The 21,257-nt window shown below is 48.0% G+C and overlaps 1 protein-coding gene and 1 pseudogene across 5 annotated transcripts in view; both read left to right on the top strand.

The window, feature by feature from the left end:
* The first annotated feature begins 586 nt into the window (after positions 1-586).
* Positions 587-795, top strand: LOC146060858 (U2 spliceosomal RNA; annotated as a pseudogene).
* A 1,765-nt stretch (positions 796-2,560) lies between these two features.
* The window catches only part of NUP58 (nucleoporin 58), a 56,348-nt gene continuing 37,651 nt past the window's right edge, over positions 2,561-21,257 (top strand). For 2 of the 5 annotated variants that reach the window (XM_083169892.1, XM_083169896.1), the window contains exons 1-5: positions 2,563-2,794; positions 4,658-4,797; positions 14,285-14,428; positions 17,020-17,148; positions 20,156-20,257. In XM_083169892.1, the coding sequence (XP_083026018.1) occupies positions 2,691-2,794; positions 4,658-4,797; positions 14,285-14,428; positions 17,020-17,148; positions 20,156-20,257 (619 nt within the window). In that variant the 5' untranslated portion in view covers positions 2,563-2,690. Of the gene's footprint in view, positions 2,795-4,657; positions 4,798-14,284; positions 14,429-17,018; positions 17,149-20,155; positions 20,258-21,257 lie in introns of all 5 variants that reach the window. The other 3 variants (XM_083169894.1, XM_083169893.1, XM_083169895.1) reach the window with 3 other exon arrangements.

The raw sequence follows: 21,257 nt of genomic DNA, 5'->3' as shown, positions 1-21,257 counted from the left end.
CTGTGTTAAGGACGCTTTGTGGTTTGCCAGAAATCGTCTCATATTGCGGAGGGAGAGAATGTCCGTTCAGGACTGCCGCAGGCTGGTTCACAGCCTGCTCAGAGACTATTCCATTCGGGATAGCCCTGAGGAGGAAGAGGACTAAACCCCTTTTCTTCTGGTCCTTTCCCCTTGTTTGGACTGTTTTATAAGACTTTGGGACCGTGGCCCCTTCCCCCTCACTTCACAATGTCTGTTGTTTTTGTTGATGTATTTCTATTTATTGCCCTCCCCTTATATGTGTCTGTCTGGTCAATAAAGCTTCGGGCATGTGATTCCTCCTCCCTCACCCCCTACCCTCCACACCCATAGTCTTGTATACTGTTGTGTAAATGTTACCGTTAGAATGCATAGTGCATAGTATAGTCTATAGTGTGAGTTTATCTCGTACTGTATTTTATAATATGTACTATACTGTTTGCATGTGTACTGTGTTTTGGCTGTGCTGCGACACGGTATATGTGTGATATTTGTTATCGTCTGTTTTTTGCATTCTTTATGTACAATAAAGACCTGCTTTTTCAATCAAAAAATGCTCTGTTCCTGGATCGCTTCTCGGCCTTTTGGCTAAGATCAAGTGTAGTATCTGTTCTTATCAGTTGGGTATGGACTGGCCTCTGGCAGAGAATAGAGAAAGGTGGGACTGAGTAGCTGCTCTGATGGGCGGAGGGTGTGGGACCCCTCTGTTTTTTCCCGGGAGTAGTGAAAAGTCTCACTAAGTATCTTCACCTCTGCCAGTGGTAGGAGGCTCCGTAAACCCACTGGTAGGAGGGGGGGAGAAACACTGGGCTTAGTAGTTTGACTCTCTTGACGGGGTTCGTAGCCCCCGAAGGATGAGACAACGAAAGGCTCAGTCTAGTATCCATTCCCAGGAAGCGGAGAAAAGCTGAGACCGAGTAGATTGGTCCAGGTTGGGAAGGATCCAACCTGGGCACAGCGAAAAGCTCAGCCTAGTATCTTAACCCTGGGAGCGGAGAAACACTGGGACTGAGTAGATTGCTCTTCCGAGGGGGGTGCAGCCCCTAAGGGAGTCTTTCGAAAAGCCCAGTGGAGTACCCATTCCCATGCCGGGGGCTGGAAAGTGCCTGCTGGTGAGACGGAGAAACACTTGGTCGGACGCTGACTGGCTGGCTGCCTGGAGTCCGAGGCTGCACTGTGCCCCCGGGGAAACTCGGGGGTGCCGGACATGCACGGGTGATCCCAAGTCACCTTGCACGAATGGCACTTGCACTGCGCACTTCCCTTTAGGTTAGCGTTTCACGTCCTTACCCTGTCCTTTTGGATGGGGTAGGACAATTTTTCACACCCCCCCCCGGCCTTCTGGCTAGGGCCTTATTCTTTTCTTTTTATGATTTGCACGTTTTGCACTCCACGTTTTTCGTTAGTTTGTCACGTTTTTTCATTTGGGTAGTGCGGCTGTCCCTAACGGGCCTTCCGTTCCCCAAACGTGACTGGGACTCTTCACCTTTTGGGGAGAGTCCCGGTTCCCTCGAGGGCAACCCCGAGCCACAAGGCGGAGGGAAGCCTAAGCGGGTCCTTCCAAACCTTCGGGTGCGGAGGACCCACCGTCCGAAACCCTTCCGGGGGTGGAGGAAACGCGGGTCCCTCTGAGCTTCGGCGAAGAGGACCCACCGATCCCTTTTTTCCCTTCCTCGGCCTTATGGTTGAGGGGGGTTAGGGGAACCATGGGGCCTTTCTCCTTTGGGAGAGGGCCACAAGTTCTGTACGGCTGCCCCCTGTGCACGCGTTTAGTCACGTCACTGGTGGTGGTGGGAGCACACCTCGGGCTCCCTGAGTTTCTTCAAACTCATGCTCTGTTCCTGGACTTCCCTGGTAATGTATGATTGCCAGCACCTGTGGTGAAACACCTTCTTATCCATTACCTAACTCACGACAGGTGATGGCAATCATACCTTACAAGGAAAGTCCAGGAACAGAGCATTTTCTCCCTGAAGGAGAGGGTCAGGTAGGCAAGTATGGTGTAAAGGTGCGTACACACAAACGGATTTTTCTGTCTGATCTATCTGGTGGGAACAAAAACCTGGAAATGTATGGGAGCAAATGACAATAAAAAATTGTTCCCAAACACTTGAAAACAGTCATCAGTCAGACAAATTGTTTAAATCATTCTGCTATAACAAATTTATGAAAGCATATATTTTTTTTCTGTTTTCCTGCATTTCAGTGGAAATTTTTGATTGTCTTATGCTCCCATACATTTCCAGGTTTTTGTTCCCACCACATAGATCAGACAGAAAAATCTGTACGTGTGTACGCACCTTAACGCAGTGACAGGTGAGCTGCTGCAGTGGGAGCGGCCTCCGGGGACAGCATGCAGCCAGGCGTAACAACCTGTGCATATACACACAGCTCTCCCGCAGTAACATGAGGCGGGCTGGCAATGGGGGTGTATGACAGTCTGAGCAGCGCAAGAGAAGCTGCTGTCCTTCCCTGTGTCTGCGGCTCTGCGCTAGTTGAGACGTTTGCGCGGCAAAGAACTGATTGAAGGCAGCAGCTCGTCGCTTCGGCGTGTGCGCCGGCAAGCGGCGTGACGTCACCAGCCGGCGCCTGTTCCCAGTGGCCACGGGCTGTGTGTGAGTTTGAAGTGTTTCCGGTGTCGGAGGTAACGGCGGGCCTCCTCTGTCAGCGACATGGCCACCGGATTCAGCTTCGGTACTCCGGGCGCTACAACCACGACGCTGAACCCCACAGCACAGGCGGCGCCATTCTCCTTCGGGACAAACCAGCCTGCTAGGTGAGAGGAGAGGGGAGTCGCATGGCAGCAGCGGCTGCTCATCCTACCTGTCACTTCACTAGGCGCCGAACTACACATCCCCCCTGACAATAAAAAAAAATTCTTTCCCCTCTTCATCTATGGCAATTATTTTGGTGAAACAAACCAAGCTGTTTATAGCCAATTTGTCTCCCAGTGTGGACAGTTACCCATGTGCCCCTCTCCCCTCCCTTTAAGAATGTGTGTGGCCTGGAAGGAAAATCCCACCTTATACCCCAGTTCTGCAACCCACCACCAAGGGAAAAATATGCCCTTTTATGCCATGCACACTGTCATTCCATTTGTGACACACACACATGCACACTGTCATTCCATTTGTTGTTACACGCACACTGTCATTCCTATTGTGCCACACATGCTGTCATTCCCCTTGTGACTTATGCTGTGTACACACGGGGGCGATTTTGTGCAAAATCGCGGGAAATATGGTCGCTGAGCGACCATATTGCCCGCAATGGGAGTGTGCACCGGCGATATATCGCCGGGTGCGCGCTCCTGTTTTTGCCCCTGTGATGATCGCTGGTCGCAGGAACATGCTCCTGCGACCAGCTGATTTTCACTGCTGGGCTCCCCCGGCAGTTTCTTTTTCATCAGCGACCATCTCTGGTCGCTGATGAACAGGAGAAACTGAGCAATATATTGCTCAGCAATATATGGCTGAGCAATATATCTCCCCCCGTGTGTACGGGGCTTAAGTCAATAAATGACTGCCAGGACCTGGAAGATGCTGCTTGTTCACAAAGGATAGGGGGGCAGATGTACTAAGCTGTAACCCTTTGAGTACCAACATCGCAGTTAGAGATGTGCAAAATATTTGCTAACAATGCCAGCGCCAAGAAAATATATTTCCTATATAAGGTAAACATTGTAGATTATTATGGTGAATAAAAATGTTTGCTTGCCAATTTTCACACGTATTTTGACAAGTTCATTTGGCACTCAAAGGGTTAAAAAGTGATAAGGTGGATGGAGATAAAGTACCAGCCAACCAGGTCTGTCTTGTTTTAAACCCTGCCTATAACATGAGTTAAGGACTGCTTGGCTCGTACTTTATCACTTTTTGAAGCTTACTACATCTGGCCCAATATGTTAATATTCTAACATTTCATCAGTGTTGACTTGATCTATTTTGACATTACGACCATTTTGTTATTATGGCTCTTGGCATATTATACTCAACCTGGTCAAGCAACCTGTGTTGGTCCACTCTATGTACAATGACCAAAAACCGAAACATCCATCTGCGGACAGGGGACATAGCCAAAATAGTGAAGGTTTGATTGAGATTTCTTGTTAATAACTTTGGGTAGATGAAGTGCATTTGGGGGAGCCTTGTATGCAGAATACTGCATATATTTGGTCCGCTACTAATTATTTTTTTGACAAAAATGAGAATGTGGATACACCGCTAAAAAATATCTGGTTAGAGGTAGGGTGCGGATTATTAATTCAAATAAACAAGTTTGGTCTGTTTTGCACATTTTGCTCTCCATTCACCATGTCATAAAGTATACAAATGTTTCTATAATATGTGAATGAATTCAACACTAGTATTAATTTTAACTGCATCCGCTATTAAATGAATTGATCTAAAAAAAAAAATGCAATATATTTTCCCTATCGTACTTGCCGATGAAACCCTCAATGGGCGAGATCCAGAGGGTGCAACCACGGGCGAGGGACGAATAGGCATGGTGCCACTATTATGTCATTAAGTAGTGAGGTAAAATATTTTCAGATTAGATTTGAGACGTATGGTTGTGTAGAACTGGAAAATGTCTATAGACGATTAAGTATTTTATGATTTATTTAACTTTCTTACAGTAACACTGCTGCTGCGACACCTTTTGGTGGTTTTGGTACAACTGCAGCCCCAGCAACAAGTGCAGCTGCCACAGGGATCCCTGGAAGTATTTTTGGAGGAAAACCTACCACTGGATTCACATTAGGTGGCCAAAATCCAGGTAAGTTACCCTTCCTATATCCTTTTTGGTTTATTGATACCTGTTTTCCAGTGAATCAAACCTATTTTCTAAACAACTGAAAGAACACACTATATTCTAGGTACAGACTGCATCCTTCGTAGTATCAGTTCATTCTAAAAATGGCAGCATCTGTTCAATGTAGAAAACTATGCTAACCTCACTCTAATACCCCTTTTACACCGCTGCAAAAACCCGGATTTTTCCCTTGTGGACCTGTGTTCCAAATACGGTGTCTGATCCGGGATTTTGGAGTAAAAGGGGTATTACTTTCTCTTTAAATTACATTAGCTGCATTTGTTGCTACTTATTTCGCTAGTTTTACTACATGGCTGCTTAGTCAGTGGACCACCGAATAGGTGGGAGGCTGGTCCATGTAAAACTATGTTTGGTGTCTGTATTCTTGGAATCGGCCCAGTTGAGAACTGTTCCACCTAATTCTTTGCAAGACCAGTTGCTAACTTTAACTGTTTTTGTATGTCGTATATCTAAAGCAATGTACCTTTTTTTCTGCTAAATCTAGCATGTTACTCTTTAGAAATCCATTAAGAAGAGAAGTGTTGCTTGGCTGTGTTAACCCTTTGACTACTAAGAAATTAAGTGTTAATTCTTTATCTAGCAGAGAGTGCATTCTGTACTGGAATGTACATTTGTGTTCTTTGGACCCAACATAAAGGGAGGTGGTGGTGGTGGTGCTGGTGCTGGTGCTGACTGATAGTTGTGTATGGCTGTAAGAGAATTGGATGGAGGATGATCTGTGCTTTGGTAATAAGTGAAAGATGTAGTGTTGAAAGCCAAATCATAGATACAATGAGCGTCTGTAGGGTATACTAGTGTTCATTCTAGCACCCGCCATCTTTGAAAACCCATGCAGTTCCTCTTCCCTGCCTGGGGTGTCGCTGTCTGCTGTGGTGTTTCTAGCACAGGTCTGGTTTGCATTGATATACAGACCACACTGTGCTAGAAGCACTACAGCAGACAGCGACACCCCAGGCAGGGAAGAGGAACTGCATGGGTTTTTAAAGATAGCAGGTGCTAGAATGAACACTAGTATACAGTACACCAGTGTTCTCCCCATGTTTTAAATGACGGCTGGTGTGCCTGGCATGCGTTCTCTTAGCACTGTTTCCCCAGTTGATCAGCCACAGCTCCAATAATGTATGCGTCCCCTGTTATTTGCCTGGCACCCTCTCGGAATGCCTATGTGACGTCGGCTTCAGTCTCATGATCTCCGGGGATGTGCACATTGTGATGCTCATTGAGGACAGAGCTCACTCCCACAGTGATTTAAAAAAAGAGGCGTGCTCTCTGTGCAGGAACAGATGCCTGAGGATAGTGGAGTGGTTGTCTACTCTCTGTGTTCTTTATGTTACCACAGGAGCTGTTAAACTTTGTGGAGGAGCAAGTGGGGGCAAACACTTGTTTAGAGCTGTTTGTATAGGCAGTCAGCATGTCTGAAAAGTAGGCTCAGCTATTATTTCTGGGCCTCTAAGAAAAAGATTGGAAATAATATAAATATATCAAGTTTAAATCATTATTTTCATGATTTAAACATTTTATTATTGTGACGGCCCCTACCCGGTTACTGTTTGATGCCAACCAGCTGGAAAAAGATTCTGGGAAGAACACTGGCATACTGGTGTTTCCAGTAGTAACCAGTGCAATTAGTTTGCCTTCAAAGGGCCTCCTATAGCTAATGAACAAATACTATTGAAGACCTTATTTGTATTAGTAAAAATAGCTTTTAATGCAGATGTAATGTGGGAGCAGAACTTTATTAATAGGACTTGACCTTCAACACTTGTGTGGGAATTGAGGTGTGGCTCATGTACATAGGACCTTATTCTGGTTGACTCGCAAGGCTGAAAATTTCGCAGCCTTGCGAGTCCGCCTGACGCCACCCACAGTGACTGCCTCCCCCCTCTCGTACGCCGCGATCCCCAGCGAATCGCCGTCAGTCTGCGAATGGATGATTTGCATAATCATCCATTCGCAGCTGGGGAGAAATCGAATGATTTCTCCAGTGCCTGCAGATCAGAGACACCTCTATGGTGTGTCTGATCTGTGGGCACCCTGTGCGGGAAGCAGGCAGCTGAAATCTGCTGGCCGCCCCCTGCACCCGCGTCACCGGACGATTACCATGGGAACGCCCAGCATTTTCATGAGATTACCCATGAAACGTTGCCTGTTCCCATGGGCTGCGCCAGCTTGCACCCTGCGTCCGCACATGCGCATAAATGTGTCTGCGCAGACACAAAACATCGGTCCCCCGTGCAATTGCACGGGAGACTAAATGAACTAGAACATAACCCCCCTAATGTGTACTGGACGTGCGGTTATTGGGATTTCTCTTTCCTCCACTAGGTGACACTGGAGAGTTACAGCGGGGAATAGAAGGGCGACCACAGGGAGCTTGGGCACTTTAGAATAAATTAACAGTGACTAACTCCTCCCCTTCTACTTCCTCTCCTAGGCAGTCTTAGCATGTGCCCTACGGGAGCTGGGTGCATTCATTGCTCACTCCTGGGCTTTTTTAATTTTAGTTGATCTGCAATCAGCAGGAGGACAGGCAGGTAGCCCCCTGTCCCTACCTGCTGGCGACAAGGGCGCTGTCGGCGGGTCCGGTCGCAGCTGCACGCAGCTCGCCTCCGGTACCCTGCTGCAGGATCCACAGATCCTGAGGTCCCGTCGCCGCTGCACGCAGCGTGCCTCGAGGACCTGTCAGCACGCCGCACCCGACAGCAGAGGCAAGGGTAAGTATAACTCTGATCCCCTGTCAGCGGGGGATTCAGCAAAAGACACGGCAATGCACTTTTAAAACGGCGCCATAGCGAGGAGCGGAGCATAGGCGTGCGGCATGCTGGGCGCTTCCGCTTCCTCCTTCTTTAAGGTGCGGCAGCCATTGAAGCAACTGCGTGATCCGCGGCTCCCTCCAGGCGACGGTGAAGTGCAGGTGACCATGGTACAGTGAGTCACAGCGGGACATAGGAGGTCAGGGCGGCTTGGACTGTGCCCAAAAAGGTCCCATAGCCGGCGCAGGATATATTTATATACAGTGCGCGTCTCTGGCTTGTGGCAGACTCTGCCTTATATACCTCCTCTCCTGTCCGGTACTTAACCTCTCTCTCTCTCCTCTCTGTTGGATAATTGATAAATGTGTGATGGCTGGTGGGGCTCCTAAAAAGATTGCTTGCAAGAAGTGCAACACCAAATTCACCCCACATGCTGATTTTATGTCCCCCATGTGCTGCAGCCCCAGTCCCCCCTCCTTCAGCAGTGGGGCAGGATACTCCTGTATGGGCTTCCCAATTGTCCACAGTGATTTCTCAGCTGGCATCTGAGTTATCTGCAGCCAGACATGACAGGGATGCAGCCAGGGATCAACAGGCAGAGTTAACCTCTGCTGTTGAGGGTCTGTCTAGAGCATTACATGCGGACATCCCAGCACCCCCTCCCCCTACACTGGCTCCTGCTAATAGTATTTTTCCTCAAGTCCCTCTGTTAGATGATACAGATGATGACATGCCAGATCTGGAGGAGGGTGAATTTAATGAGCCTGAGGCTCCAGTTATACAGGACACTGATGTCCCCTCTCAGGGTTTAGAGGACTTAACACAAGCAGTCCATTTAACCCTCAATGTCAGGGAGAGGCCTGCTGCGCGTCCCTCTGTTTTTGCTAAAAAGCAGAAGCAGTCTGCATTCTTCCCAGCCTCAGAAGAGCTGGATGATCACCTGCAAAAAGCTTGGTTACACCCTGACAAAAAGTTTCAGGTGTCCCAAAGGTTTTTCACTTCCTATCCCTTTCCTAAGGATGCTAGGAAGTCATGTGAAACGCCCCCTGCTGTAGACTCTTCGGTATCACGCTTGTCTAAAAAGACAGTACTGCCCATACCAGGAGCCTCTACCCTCAAGGATGTCTCTGACAGACGGTTAGAGAGCACCCTGAAGCATATTTATTCGGCCGCAGGTCTTTTACAAAGGCCGGCCCAGGTGGGCTGTTGGGTCAATAGAGCCATGGAGGTCTGGGCATCCCAGGTTGCCTCCTCTCTAGACCCAGGTGCAGGCGATATGTTACTTCTAGTTGAACACATACGTGAGGCTGCAGGATACTTAGTTGAAGCCTCGTCAGACGTCTGTATGCTGGCGGCTCGTGTTTCTGCCCTTTCAGTTTCAGCTCGCCGCACTCTTTGGTTGAGACAGTGGAATGCGGACGCCGACTCCAAAAAGGTGGTGGAAGCATTACCCTTTGCTGGTGAAGCGCTCTTCAGTCCAGAGCTGGACAAGATGATCTCACAGGCTACGGGGGGTAAGTCGCAGTTTCTGCCTACAGCAGCACCTCCCCCACGCAGGTCCTTCCCAACTACAGGAGGGCAGTCCTTTCGTTCCTTCCGACCCACCCCCAGATTCAGGGGTAGTTCACGTGGAACTGCTTCCAGTTCTAGAGGATTCCGAGGCAGAGGTTCAGCCAGCGCACCCATCCTGGATGCAAAGGTTACCTCCAAGCCCTCTGCATGACTCTCCCAATCCCTGCCCGGAGCGCAGAGTGGGAGGCCGTCTGCTGTTTTACCAGCACGTTTGGTCCATGTCCTGCCAGGACGCATGGGTAAAGGACCTGGTGGCAGTAGGCTACAAGATAGACTTCTTGTTGCCTCCTCCTCTAAGTTTTTTTCCCTCAGCTTTGCCAGCTTCTCCGGAGAAAAGCAGAGCACTACAGGCGGCCATTCACAAACTCAGGGACATGGAGGTTGTTATCCCAGTCCCAGACTCCGAGAGGTCAAGGGGTTTCTATTCCAGCCTGTTTCTGGTCCCCAAACCGGACGGCTCGGTGAGGCCCATCTTGAATTTGAAGCAGCTCAATCCGTTTCTGCGGTTCACCCGTTTCAAGATGGAGTCTCTGCAGTCAGTCATTGCAGGCCTGGAGCCGGGGGAGTTTCTCGTATCCATCGATATAAAAGATGCATACCTGCACATCCCCATCTGGCCTCCTCACCAGGCCTACCTGCGGTTTTCCGTTCAGAGCTGTCACCTACAGTTCAGAGCCCTTCCCTTCGGCCTCTCCTCTGCGCCCCGGGTATTTACCAAAGTCATGGCAGTCATGATGTAAATACTCAGGGAGTTGCCATTGTCCCTTACTTGGACGACCTTCCGTCCAAGGAGGTCCTGCTACACAACATCCAGCTGACACGTCAGACTCTGGAGTCCCATGGCTGGATGCTCAATATCCAGAAGTCGCAGCTGACCCCCTTGCAGAGGATTCTGTTCCTGGGGATGACCTTGGACACCGTCCAAAGACGGGTTTTCCTCCCAGGGGACAAGATATTGTCTCTGCAGGAATCCGTTCGCCTGGTGCTACAGCATCGGAAAGTATCAGTCTTACTCTGCACAAGGCTGTTGGGAAAGATGGTGGCCACGTTCGAGGCGGTGCAGTACGGGCGTTTTCGATCTCGCCCATTCCATCTGTGTCTGCTCCACCAGTGGTCAGGTTCGCATCTTTCTTCACCAGCGAATGACCCTTTCCCATCAGGCTCGAGCATCACTAGCGTGGTGGCTCGACTCCAGCAACCTGCAGGAGGGTCGGAGGTTCGCCATACACAGCTGGACGCTCTTTGCCTCAGGGGCTGGGGAGCGGTCACACTGGGACTCCACTTCCAGGGTCTGTGGACACCGGAGGAAGCACAGATGTCCATCAATGTGCTGGAACTCCGAGCGGTGTATTATGCCCTCCTTCAAGCGGAGGTCATTCTCCGGAACAAGGACATCAGAGTGCAGTCCGACAACGCCACGGCAAACAGGGAGGCTCTCGCAGCCGTGCAGCGATGAGAGAAGTGAAGAGGATTCTGCTCTGGGTGCAGGAGCACGCGGGGGCTGTGTCTGCCATTTTCAGTACCTTTACATCTTCCATCCATTGCCTCTTATCCCTCGGGTTCTTCAGAGAATACGCAGGGAGTCGGTGACAGTGCTGTTCATTGCTCCGGACTAGCCTCGCTGGTCATGGTACACGGTTCTAACAGGCCTGTTAGTAGACGAGCCGTGGCCTCTTCCACTCTGCGACGACCTGTTAACACAGGGTCCGTTCACCTGTCCCAACGACATCTACATTTGACGGCATGGCTGTTGAGAGATCCATTTTGAGAAAAGCAGGGATTCCGCAGGCAGAAATCCCTACCATGATAGGGGCCAGAAAACAGGTTACCTCAGTGCATTACCATCGCATATGGAGGGCCTATGTGGCCTGGTGTGAGACCAGGAGGGTCTCCCCTGTCAATTTCAAACTGGCCCGGTTGCTTTTGTTTTTACAGAAGGGCCTTTCCTCAGGACTCCGGCTGGGGTCCTTGAAGGTACAGGTATCCGCTCTCTCTATTTTCCAGAAAAAGCTGGCGCTTCTTCCTCAAGTTCAGACCTTCTTCCAGGGGGTGTTGCGGCTGCAACCTCCCTTCAAGCCTCCCACAGCACCGTGGGACTTGGACTTGGTATTGACCTTCCTCCAGTTCTCCCTGTTTGAACCCATGGAGGACGTGGACCTAAAATATGTCACTTGGAAGACAGTCTTACTGCTGGCCTTGGCCTCGGGCAGAAGGGTGCCGGAACTGAGTGCTCTCTTTCTTGTAAAGCACCCTTCTTGCGTTTTCACGACGATAGAGCGGAGCTGCGCACCTCTAGTGGTTTTCTCCCTAAGGTGGTCTCGGCATTCCACATTAACCAACCTATTGTGGTGCCGGCCTATCGGGAGGAATCAGATGAGTCTAGAGCGCTAGACGTGGTTCGGGCCTTGCGCATATACGTTGCCAGAACGGAGTCTGTGCGTAAGTAAGATGCTCTTTTTGTCCCCTATGACTCCATGCGCCCTCGATGGCCCGCCTCCAAGCAGGCCCTGGCCAGGTGGATCAGGCTGACAATCCGTCAGGCTTATGTGGCTTCCTCTAGAGTGCCACCGTCTTCTATATCCGCCTATTCTACACGGTCGGTGGGTACCTCCTGGGCAGGTGCCCGTGGAGTTTCTATTCAAGATCTATGTAGAGCGGCTACTTGGTCTGGCCAAAAGACCTTTGTTCTATTTTACAAATTCGACACATTTGCTCTCAGCATCATCCCACCCGTGTTGGGAGCTCTGGGACGTCCCCACTGTAACTCTCCAGTGTCACCTAGTGGAGGAAAGAGAAAAGGGGATTTTGTACTTACTGTTAAATCCTTTTCTCAGACTCCATAGGTGACACTGGACGCCCACCCGACGCTCTCTCTCTCTTTTATTGCTGTTTCAGGTTTGATCAGTTACCTGAGGCTAGGAGATTTTTGTACTTAGCCTTCGTTCTAAGTTTCCAGCATTTATGGGTGTGTTCATTCGGTTATGAGTGATGTTTTTCAAACTATGTTTTCACTCTGTGTGTGTGTGTGTGTGTGTGTGTGTGTGTGTGTGTGCGTGTGTGCGCGCGTGTGTGTGACTTGTTATGTTATGTTTAACCTCCCCTTGGAAGTGTGTTTTTTCTTTCTTCCAGCTCCCTCCGGGCACATACCTAGACTGCCTAGGAGAGGAAGTAGAAGGGGAGGAGTTAGTCACTGTTAATTTATTCTAAAGTGCCCAAGCTCCCTGTGGTCGCCCTTCTATTCCCCACTGTTACTCTCCAGTGTCACCTATGAAGTCTAAGTAAAGGATTTAACAGTAAGTACAAAATCCCCTTTTTCTGCCAGGGACTTCCATTACTACTACAAATGGCTCGGATTTAGACGTGTAAATCAACTAAACCGTGCAAAATAGTAGATGCGCTTAGTGTGGGCATCCAAAGCTTGACTTTTGGATGGTTTTCTGTTCTGCACCTCAGGAGGGTGCACAAACAATTGAATAGCTCCTGTCGCTTGAGGCAAGCGCTGCTGATGGACAAAAACTAATTCATTCCCCTTTTTGAGTGCTTTGTGTTGTGTTGTATAATGAAGACCAGCTTCACTTCAATACCTGTTAACTGTAGAAGAAATTAAAAACTAAATATATAAAGGTTACTGAAGTCATGTCCTTATTACATAACAAACTCTCCCCAGACTTTGAATTAGTAGTTTTATATGCTTATCTGATCCACAGAACCTCATCACATCTAGACAATTCATTTCTGTTTTTCCAATTTTGGAATTTTCTTTATCAAATGTGGATGTGCACTTAGCAATGCCATAAATCAATATATTTTTATAAAAATAGTCTCCTCGTATAGTGGGATTAAGCTTGTACATAATTAAGCCTGTATCAAAATCAAATCACTATCATGATGTAAAGACCATTATTGAGTCCCATTAAGCAGCCACAGAAATGATAACAGCCAAATTTCAGGGGCGTGCATACAAAATACATAACCATAATGCATGTGTTGCTGTAATGTAGATCAAGCTAAAAGGCTAGGACAGGTGGGTTCCCTCATCGACATCACATAAGCGTACACCCTATGACGATGTAAACCATTCAAAACCCTTAGTCAACGCCTATAATGTCATCCAATCCAGTGATGGCTAACCTTGACACTCAGCTGTTTTTGGACTACACATCCCAGCATGCCCTGCATCAGTTTTAGCATGGACAAGTAGTAAAACTGTAGCAGGGCATGCTGGGATGTGTAGTTCAACAACATTGTGTTAAGGTTATCCATCACTGGTGTACGCACTTATACTCGCATGCAAGACATCTAGATCTGAGCATGTGTGTGGGCATGCTTGAGGTGTGTACACAATATGTATGCATACAGAGTTACAGGTGAGTCCTATTATGTCTTTGTGCCCATAGGAGTTCAATCCAACATTAATGTATGAGGCAGGTTGTCTGTGTGGCTTCTCGGTAGTAACTTACAATGATGGGGCACAGTATAATACATGAACAGCATAGTGAATACCACTTAGTATTTCTACAGTAATTACACTGCTGGCATCATATTCTATACAGGTGTGTCCTATTACAGCAAGCCACAATATGCCATGCAGCGCAAGGTAGCCACTTTTTTTCATTTTATTTGCAACCGCCACTCAATCTGTACCAGAGTTGCCAAGTGGCTGTGTCCGCTGCACAATAATTCAGTTGCGGATGGAGCACAGCGGTACTCAAAGTGAAAAATAGCTGAAGCCGCTGCCTTATAGCACTTTCCATGCAGGTCCAGATTAATTTGCACACAAGGGTTGTGTATCATATTAATCAGTCCAGGCTCGTTAAGTAGCTTTGTTACATCTGCTTAATTTTTGCGACTACGACGCATGTTCGAATGAACGATGGTGGCGCCGAGAAGGACTGTTTGGTGCAACTGTGCTGTTGGTGTACGATAACATGTTTGTCATTCCACTATCCAACCTTTTACACCACATGAGTGTCTCCAGGGTTTTAGTAAGTAAATGATGTGCGGTTACAAAAACATTTCTCTCCAGGCTGCTTTCCATGGCAGCCTATTTGTGTTTGTCTTCTAGTAGAGCTTATGAACAATGTTCTTCTTGTTTTGTACTCCAGCAGCTACTACAGCCACTGCACCAGCCACTGGCTTCAGCTTGAATTTCAGTAAACCTGCAGGCTCTGCTACACCGTTCTCCCTGCCTGCTGCTACTACCTCAACCCCTGGATTAGCCGCCTCTCTGACGTCAGCCCCAGCAACAGGTAGGGATATCCTGGGCTATAATTTATCTTCTTTGGTAATTCACAGGTGGTCCTAATGGAGTGATTGACTGCATAGACTTAAGCCAGCCATACATCTACAGATCAATTGTCAGATTGGGCTGGTTGGAACAAAATCCTGGTAATGGATGAGAGCAGATGACAGTTGACCATTTGCTTTGAAATGCTGGAAAACTGCCAAACTGTCATTCAGATATTGCCAGATTTTTGTTCCAACCAGCCCAATCTGACCATCGATCTGTAGATGTATGGCCAGCTTTAGCTGTGTGTAGGTAACAGGCAAACATCTGCTATGCTTAAAGTGAACCTGTACACAGTGAGAGCAGCCATTCATGAGTGCGGATTGTTTCCATTCACTAGGAACCGGGGCATCATGTATATATCTCAGGCATTGCCCAAGTTTTGTTACTGGATCACAGCCAATTTAAAGCCCAGCGACAAAAACGCATGGCTTCATTGTGGTTTAGACGCTTAGCGGATGACTTAATTTTTTTTCCAGCAGCGCAATTCAATTGCTGCTTGGTTTGGGTGCAGACTTATTTCTGCTCACAGCCTCCTGAAGAAGGGAGAAGCAATGTCTGAAATCTGTGGATTGGGCATCCTAGCCAGGAGCTCAGACGGCTTAAGCTGCTATACACGTATTAATCCGGTCTAATTGGACGCCCAAGCTGATTGAATTGCTATGTCAGGCACCCGTGTACATTATCTGGACAACCAAAATGTTGATGGGGACATAATATAGACAGCATATATAGACGGGTCAACAAATTTAGACCGATCTCTTAAATGCAGGCTACACTATATGTAACTACTTGGCTTTTAAACGTATGTGGTTCAAATGTCCCCCTATAAAATCTAGACGTTTAGGTAGTTTATATTAACATGATGGTTCAAATTTCCATAGCTGTAGCAGAGGAAAGGCTTCTTATAATACTGTTGCGTTGCTTTAAACCAGGCATGTCCAACGTTGGCCCTCCAGATGTTTTGAAACTACACATCCCAGCATTCTTTGCAATAGTTTTAGCATTCTCTAATACAGGGCTCGACAAATTTCTTTAAAATCTAGGAGCCAGGATGAAAATGTAGGAGCCAGATATTATCGACCGCGTGCACCAAAACTCTCTGCATGTCATAATGCATGTTGTGCAAGAGAGCGGGAGGGAGGGGGCAGGGTGAAAAAGAGATGCTGACCAGATTCTCCTGCTCTAATTGCAGGGGCTAGGGGTTCTAACTGGTGATCTCCACTGACAGGCAATTCCCCCGACACACACACACTCTAAAATGATGAAGTGGGAAAAAAATCAAACATGTTTTGGCCGTTTAAGTCCGTGCACACACACAAAAACTCAAATACTTATTACACACGCTTAAAAAACAAACAAAAAAACAGCCCCTATAAACAAATGTATGCCACATACATTTATAACACCCAACCACCCTTCCCCTCCCCACCACACTCCTCCAAGGCACTTACCTGGTTCCAAAAAGGGAGGAGGAAACAGGGTGGATGCTGCCCAGGAATAGTATGACAGGAGGGAGCGCGTTGGGAGATAGGGGGAGGGGCTATCTCGTAAAGAGCCCAGCTCATTGGTGGCTGGTGTAAGGTGGAGGAGCTCCAATAACGCTGGACTACGCAGCAGCAGCGGCAGATCAGGGAACTGTGAGCCTGACTGCTCCAGTTTGTATATGTGGACACAGTGGCTGACTCACGCAAAGGCATCAGAGCTGCTGGCAGCATAGTTCTTACACAGGCTTTGCGCAAGTACAGCAAGCCCGTGACCCCAAACAGCTGACCCCCCTTTGGTAGCCCACCCCTGTCTGTCACTACCTGTTTCCTTTTTAGCACACCCCATCTGCCCACCCTCCGTCAATTTACGCAGCTGCTGCAGTGCTGCTTCCGACAATCAGCATCAGGTAGTGTGCAGGAGCGCGTAACCTTGTTTATTGTGAGCCGGCTGAGGGACCGTAGGACAGCCCGCTGAGGGAACTATGGGTAAAGTAGGGCCAAAGTAACGCTGAACAGGCACCGGCAATGTGGAGTGGAACGAATGCTGCTCAGGAGGCTCTCTGGGGGGTCGCGGACCTCCGATATGCTGCAGGGGGAGGGAAGGAGAGACGCACACTACTATCCGCGGCTGTATGGACTCCTTAAACAGGAGCTGAGATGCTGTGATATTGCGTCCTATCACCTCCGGTCGCCAGGGAGGAAATTCTGGTCGCCCTGGCGACCGGGGTTTGTCGAGCCCTGCTCTAATAGCAAAACTGTGGCAAAGCATGCTGGGATGTGTAGTTTCACAACCTCTGGAGGGCCAACGTTGGACATGCCTGCTTTAAACTGTCATTTTTAAACATGTAGAGGTAGTGGGCTGCGCTCACTGTAAAGGGTACACACCGTGTGGCGCAGAGTACAAATAAATTGCACGCTTACACCATACAATTCCTCATAATCTCTTTTGTACAACACAGAAGTTTACCCACACAGACACATTAGATTTTTATTACAAAGATCACATATCATGCCCTAGAAATTCTTGGTTTGTATCTTCTATTTAACATTATTGCTTTACTTCAAGGGGGAACTGGATTTTCTTTGAATTTGGGCGGAATCGCAGCCACAACTACAGCGCCCACTGGTCTGTCACTTGGGGCTCTTCCTGGACTGACTGGATCACTCTTCCAAAGCACAAATGCATTATCTACAGGTAATTGTTATTGCCTTACTACCCATGTTTCCTGTCGTGTGTATATATTTACATATTTAGAATCTCCATACATACTATATACGCTTTCCAATGTGGCTAACTAAAGCAACTGCATGTAACATAGGAGAGAGACTTGTGCTAATAAGAATATGGGAAGTATATTGGGAGAATGGTGGCAGCATGGCAAGCTGGGTCTGGAAGCAGCAGGCCATAAACCCAGTGGGTCACCCCCAGAGCAATTTCAACCACTATACTTGGTTTCATTGCCTAAATGAAAAGGCGCATAGAGAGTTAAATAAATACAAACCATCGATGGCATTCATTGGCAATTATGAGGTTCTTGTATGTGTCAGGTTTGATTAAAACCTTTTTCAACTTTGGTATTGTCAGAGCGAAAGATAGACACTGGATACCAGCTGTTACTGTGCTTGGGGCGGGCAGCGTTTTTTTTGGGGAGCAAAGCCTGTGAGTAGGAGAACGGCTTCACTTGTGTTGTAGTGTGCTAATATTCATTGAGTCGTAGTATTGCTTCATAATTTTAAATACTTCAATGCAGTTATGGGTAAGAGAAAGTCCCTGTAGAACAATTTGTCTAATGGCCCCCCATACACTTATGTGGAAGGAGAAGTCGCCTAAGAATTCCCTTGAACTGCCCTGGAGCTTCCTGGGCGGTAGGATCGCCTGTGATACAATCCCACTGCCTGTGTCGGAGTTAAGCAGCCCATACACGCTGCTTTGTGGGCGTGCTTTCCGTGCTGTACTAGCTTGCACATACTTTTTGTACTTCCGTTTCATCACATTGCATTGCATTGCATGCACAACGGATGCACATGCAATGCAATGTGATTCGTGCTAGTACAGCACGCCCACAAAGCAGCGTGTATGGGCTGCTTTAGGCCTTGCAAGCAGGACCAATCTCCAACTCAGATCCAATGCGCATGGGACCACAAATCGGATTGGATCAGATGTCAAACACATACGATTTGGCGTTTTTAAGTAAAACTCATGGTGCTAGGGACTCGGTGGGATAAATCGGTAGTTTGGGCAATAACTAATTGGGCACCACCCTGCTAAAGCTGTAATGGCAACTATTTGCAAGAACTGTAACAAAGGTAGAAGATGAATGAGCTGCCCTCGGGGGTGGTCAAGAATTATGGATATTAATGTTAACCATAAATAGGTACAATACATAGTTTAATAATACATTTTATAAGAAGGTTGTTGATCACATAAGCAATAATCAATATAAGTCCTTAGGGATAAAGGAATTAGTAAATGCCTCCATATTATAATGTAGAAATAATACAAATGTCAAATGTTTAGGAGTTCTTGGAGAAGTTATCCTGCAGTAGGGATGAGTGTAAGAGGAGAGAGGTTCCGAGTGTCCTCAGTTCTCTCTAAGGGCCTTATTCTGGTTGATTCGATCAGTTGTGTATTTTCGGACAGGAACCGACTGTTCTTAGCCCTGCCTTCCGTACGGATCGCTCACACTGTCCGAATGCGGTAAGATGCCGACCGAAAATCCGAGTGGGTTTTTCATGTGAACACCTCCTCCATCTGTGGGAACCTCCCCCATCATTCGATGCTCGCCGACCATCGAATGCAGGACCGAGTGGTCAGGCAGCACAGAGTGCTCCAGACCACTCGGGCATTTCTCCGTGCAAAAGCAGGGATATGGGCGGGCAGCTGGCATCCGGCTATGCCATATGTCCGCCCCCCACACGTGCGTCACGGCCGCATTACCATACGTATGCCCAGTGTTTTCATGGGAAAGCCCATGAAACGTGGGGCGTACGCATATGGTAATGAGCCCAAACAGCCCTTCACGCCCCTCTCCACCCCCTGTTCGGATTGCTCCGACCGATCGTTTTCTGTACAGAATTCACGCCGTATTCGAACGTGCGCAGCGTTCGCATTCGGAGCCATCCGACTCAACCAGAATAACCCCCTAAGTGCAGTTGCACTGAACCTCTATTGAGGTTGCTGTTTTGGTTTGATCAGAACTGAAGTTCATAAGTTCATGCTGGCTTCGAAGTGTCAGCTCGGATGTAATGTCGCGGCTGGAACTCCTGCATGGGATCCAGTGATGGTGTGTGCAGCAAGTCTAGTGAAGGGCTACAGCTGAGTCTTATTTTTTTTTTCTTCCCACGTTCATGGGCTTAGCCACAAGCCATTGCACTGTGGTATGCTATCGGACCATAAGAAGCGTCCCAATGCTCAGCAGTGGCAGAAGGTAGACCGTGGGAGCGCACACAGCCAGGAGGAAGTCCAGAGTGTACACTACTGGAAGGAAGTCTGGATCACCTGACAAGTGCTGCCAGTATTCCATTAAGATTGGTGCATGCAGTTGCAATTGTTACTGCACTCGGACTGTTGAAGATTTTTATTTTGGCAGACGTAATTGACTAAGTTGGAGCGATTTAATGAATTTGCCTGGGAGCTCGTCAAATGATGATCCCCCAGGCTTTGTTTATGGTGGGTTCCTGCTTGAACCCTCCTGTGGAGTAAGCTAAAATCCATGTTAAGTAGGGCTGCTAAAATGTCTGCATGTTGGGTGCTCCATTTTCTAGAAGTAACATTTTTATCAGGGTCCCCTACTAGTGTTTATTCAGGTGCAGGGTGATAGAATGAACACTAACCTACAGCACAGACTAATGGCATGCCAAGCCAGTGGCACCCATTGTACAGGTATGTGCTTCATTTTGAAAATGTTTTAAATTTTGAGCTGATTTAAAAAAAAAAAAGTGCTCTACATGTCAGTCTGAAACCACTATGATGTGGACTTAGGAGGTTATTCTGGATGCTTCACAAATCTGCAAAATTCGAAGCTTTACGTGTAAACCAAACGCCCCCTTACCACCCCCCCGCACCCCAAGTTCCTCCGCACGCGTGCAAATTTTTTTAAGCTTGCCTGCGGGCAGGAAATCATTTGATGGTCACCGCAGGGCAGCGAATCAACCACAATAAGGTCCCTAGTGCTAGTAACAAGTTTATTCTTTGTTTCCAGGTCTGGGACAGAACCCACTAGGCTTGGCTGCACCCACTCCGCAGGTTACCACTAACGAAGGACTCGGCGGCATCGATTTTAGCAGCTCTTCAGACAAGAGAAGTATGTACTGTCTTTCCACAAGTTCGCCCACACACTACATACACTGCGAGATCATATACCATAAACCACACGCAAAAGTCACATTCCCTCTCCCTTGTGTACTGGAAACCAGTGCTACCATGTAATACAGGATACTGCAACCTTTAATAGCAATCTCAGCCGTACACACAGGGGAGAAATCGATTCGGAATCACTTGCCATCGAATGGATTCCCCCTCCCTGTTTGCAAGCATCGAGTCTAGACCTGGGGTAGCCAACTCCAGTCCTCGAGAGCTACCAACAGTTAATGTTTTCCAGATCTCCTCACAGAATCCCAAGTAAAGTCTGAAGCGGATCTTTTATAATGTGTCTGTGAGTAATGAGTGCACCTGTGCAGCAGCTAGGTTGTCTGGAAAATGTGAACTGTTGGTAGCTCCCGAGGACTGGAGTTGGCTACCATTGGTCTAGACTGACTTGGCGCTGCGAAGGCCGCGGGGAGAAGGAGGCTGCTGATGACATCAGTACCCCTCCCTCCCAGAAAACACTGGGTTATTGCAGGATGTCAATCACCCTGCGTACGGATAGCGAAGGCAAACCTTTGGTAGTTGCATTCCTACAGATGGCTTGCGCATGTGCATAGTGTACGATAATTGGCAGGCCTGCGAATTTGCCACCCTGCATGTGGATCTGAATCGGGCCCATTGTCACAGCCATCGTAATAGCTGGGCGGCAGCTTGCCCTTCAGCACACTCTACCACAGTGGTTCTCAACCTAGGTCCTCAGGACCCCCCTAACAGTGCACGTTTTCCAGATCCCCCGGCAGGTGCACTCATTATTCACTGACACATTTGAAAAGATCACAGATGGGGCTAATTATTTCACCTGTGATTCTGTGTGGAGACCTGGAAAATGTGCACTGTTTGGGGTCCTGAGGACCGAGGTTGAGAACCACTGCTCTAGCATGTCATTCTGGTGGTGATTTTCTTTTAAATGAATTGTGAACAGCAGCTGCATGGTTATT

Source organism: Crinia signifera, chromosome 2, assembly GCF_055691185.1.
Source record: "Crinia signifera chromosome 2, ASM5569118v1, whole genome shotgun sequence".
Taxonomy (NCBI): domain Eukaryota; kingdom Metazoa; phylum Chordata; class Amphibia; order Anura; family Myobatrachidae; genus Crinia; species Crinia signifera.
Note: the sequence above shows the minus strand (reverse complement) of the source record. Positions and strands in the feature narration are given on the sequence as shown.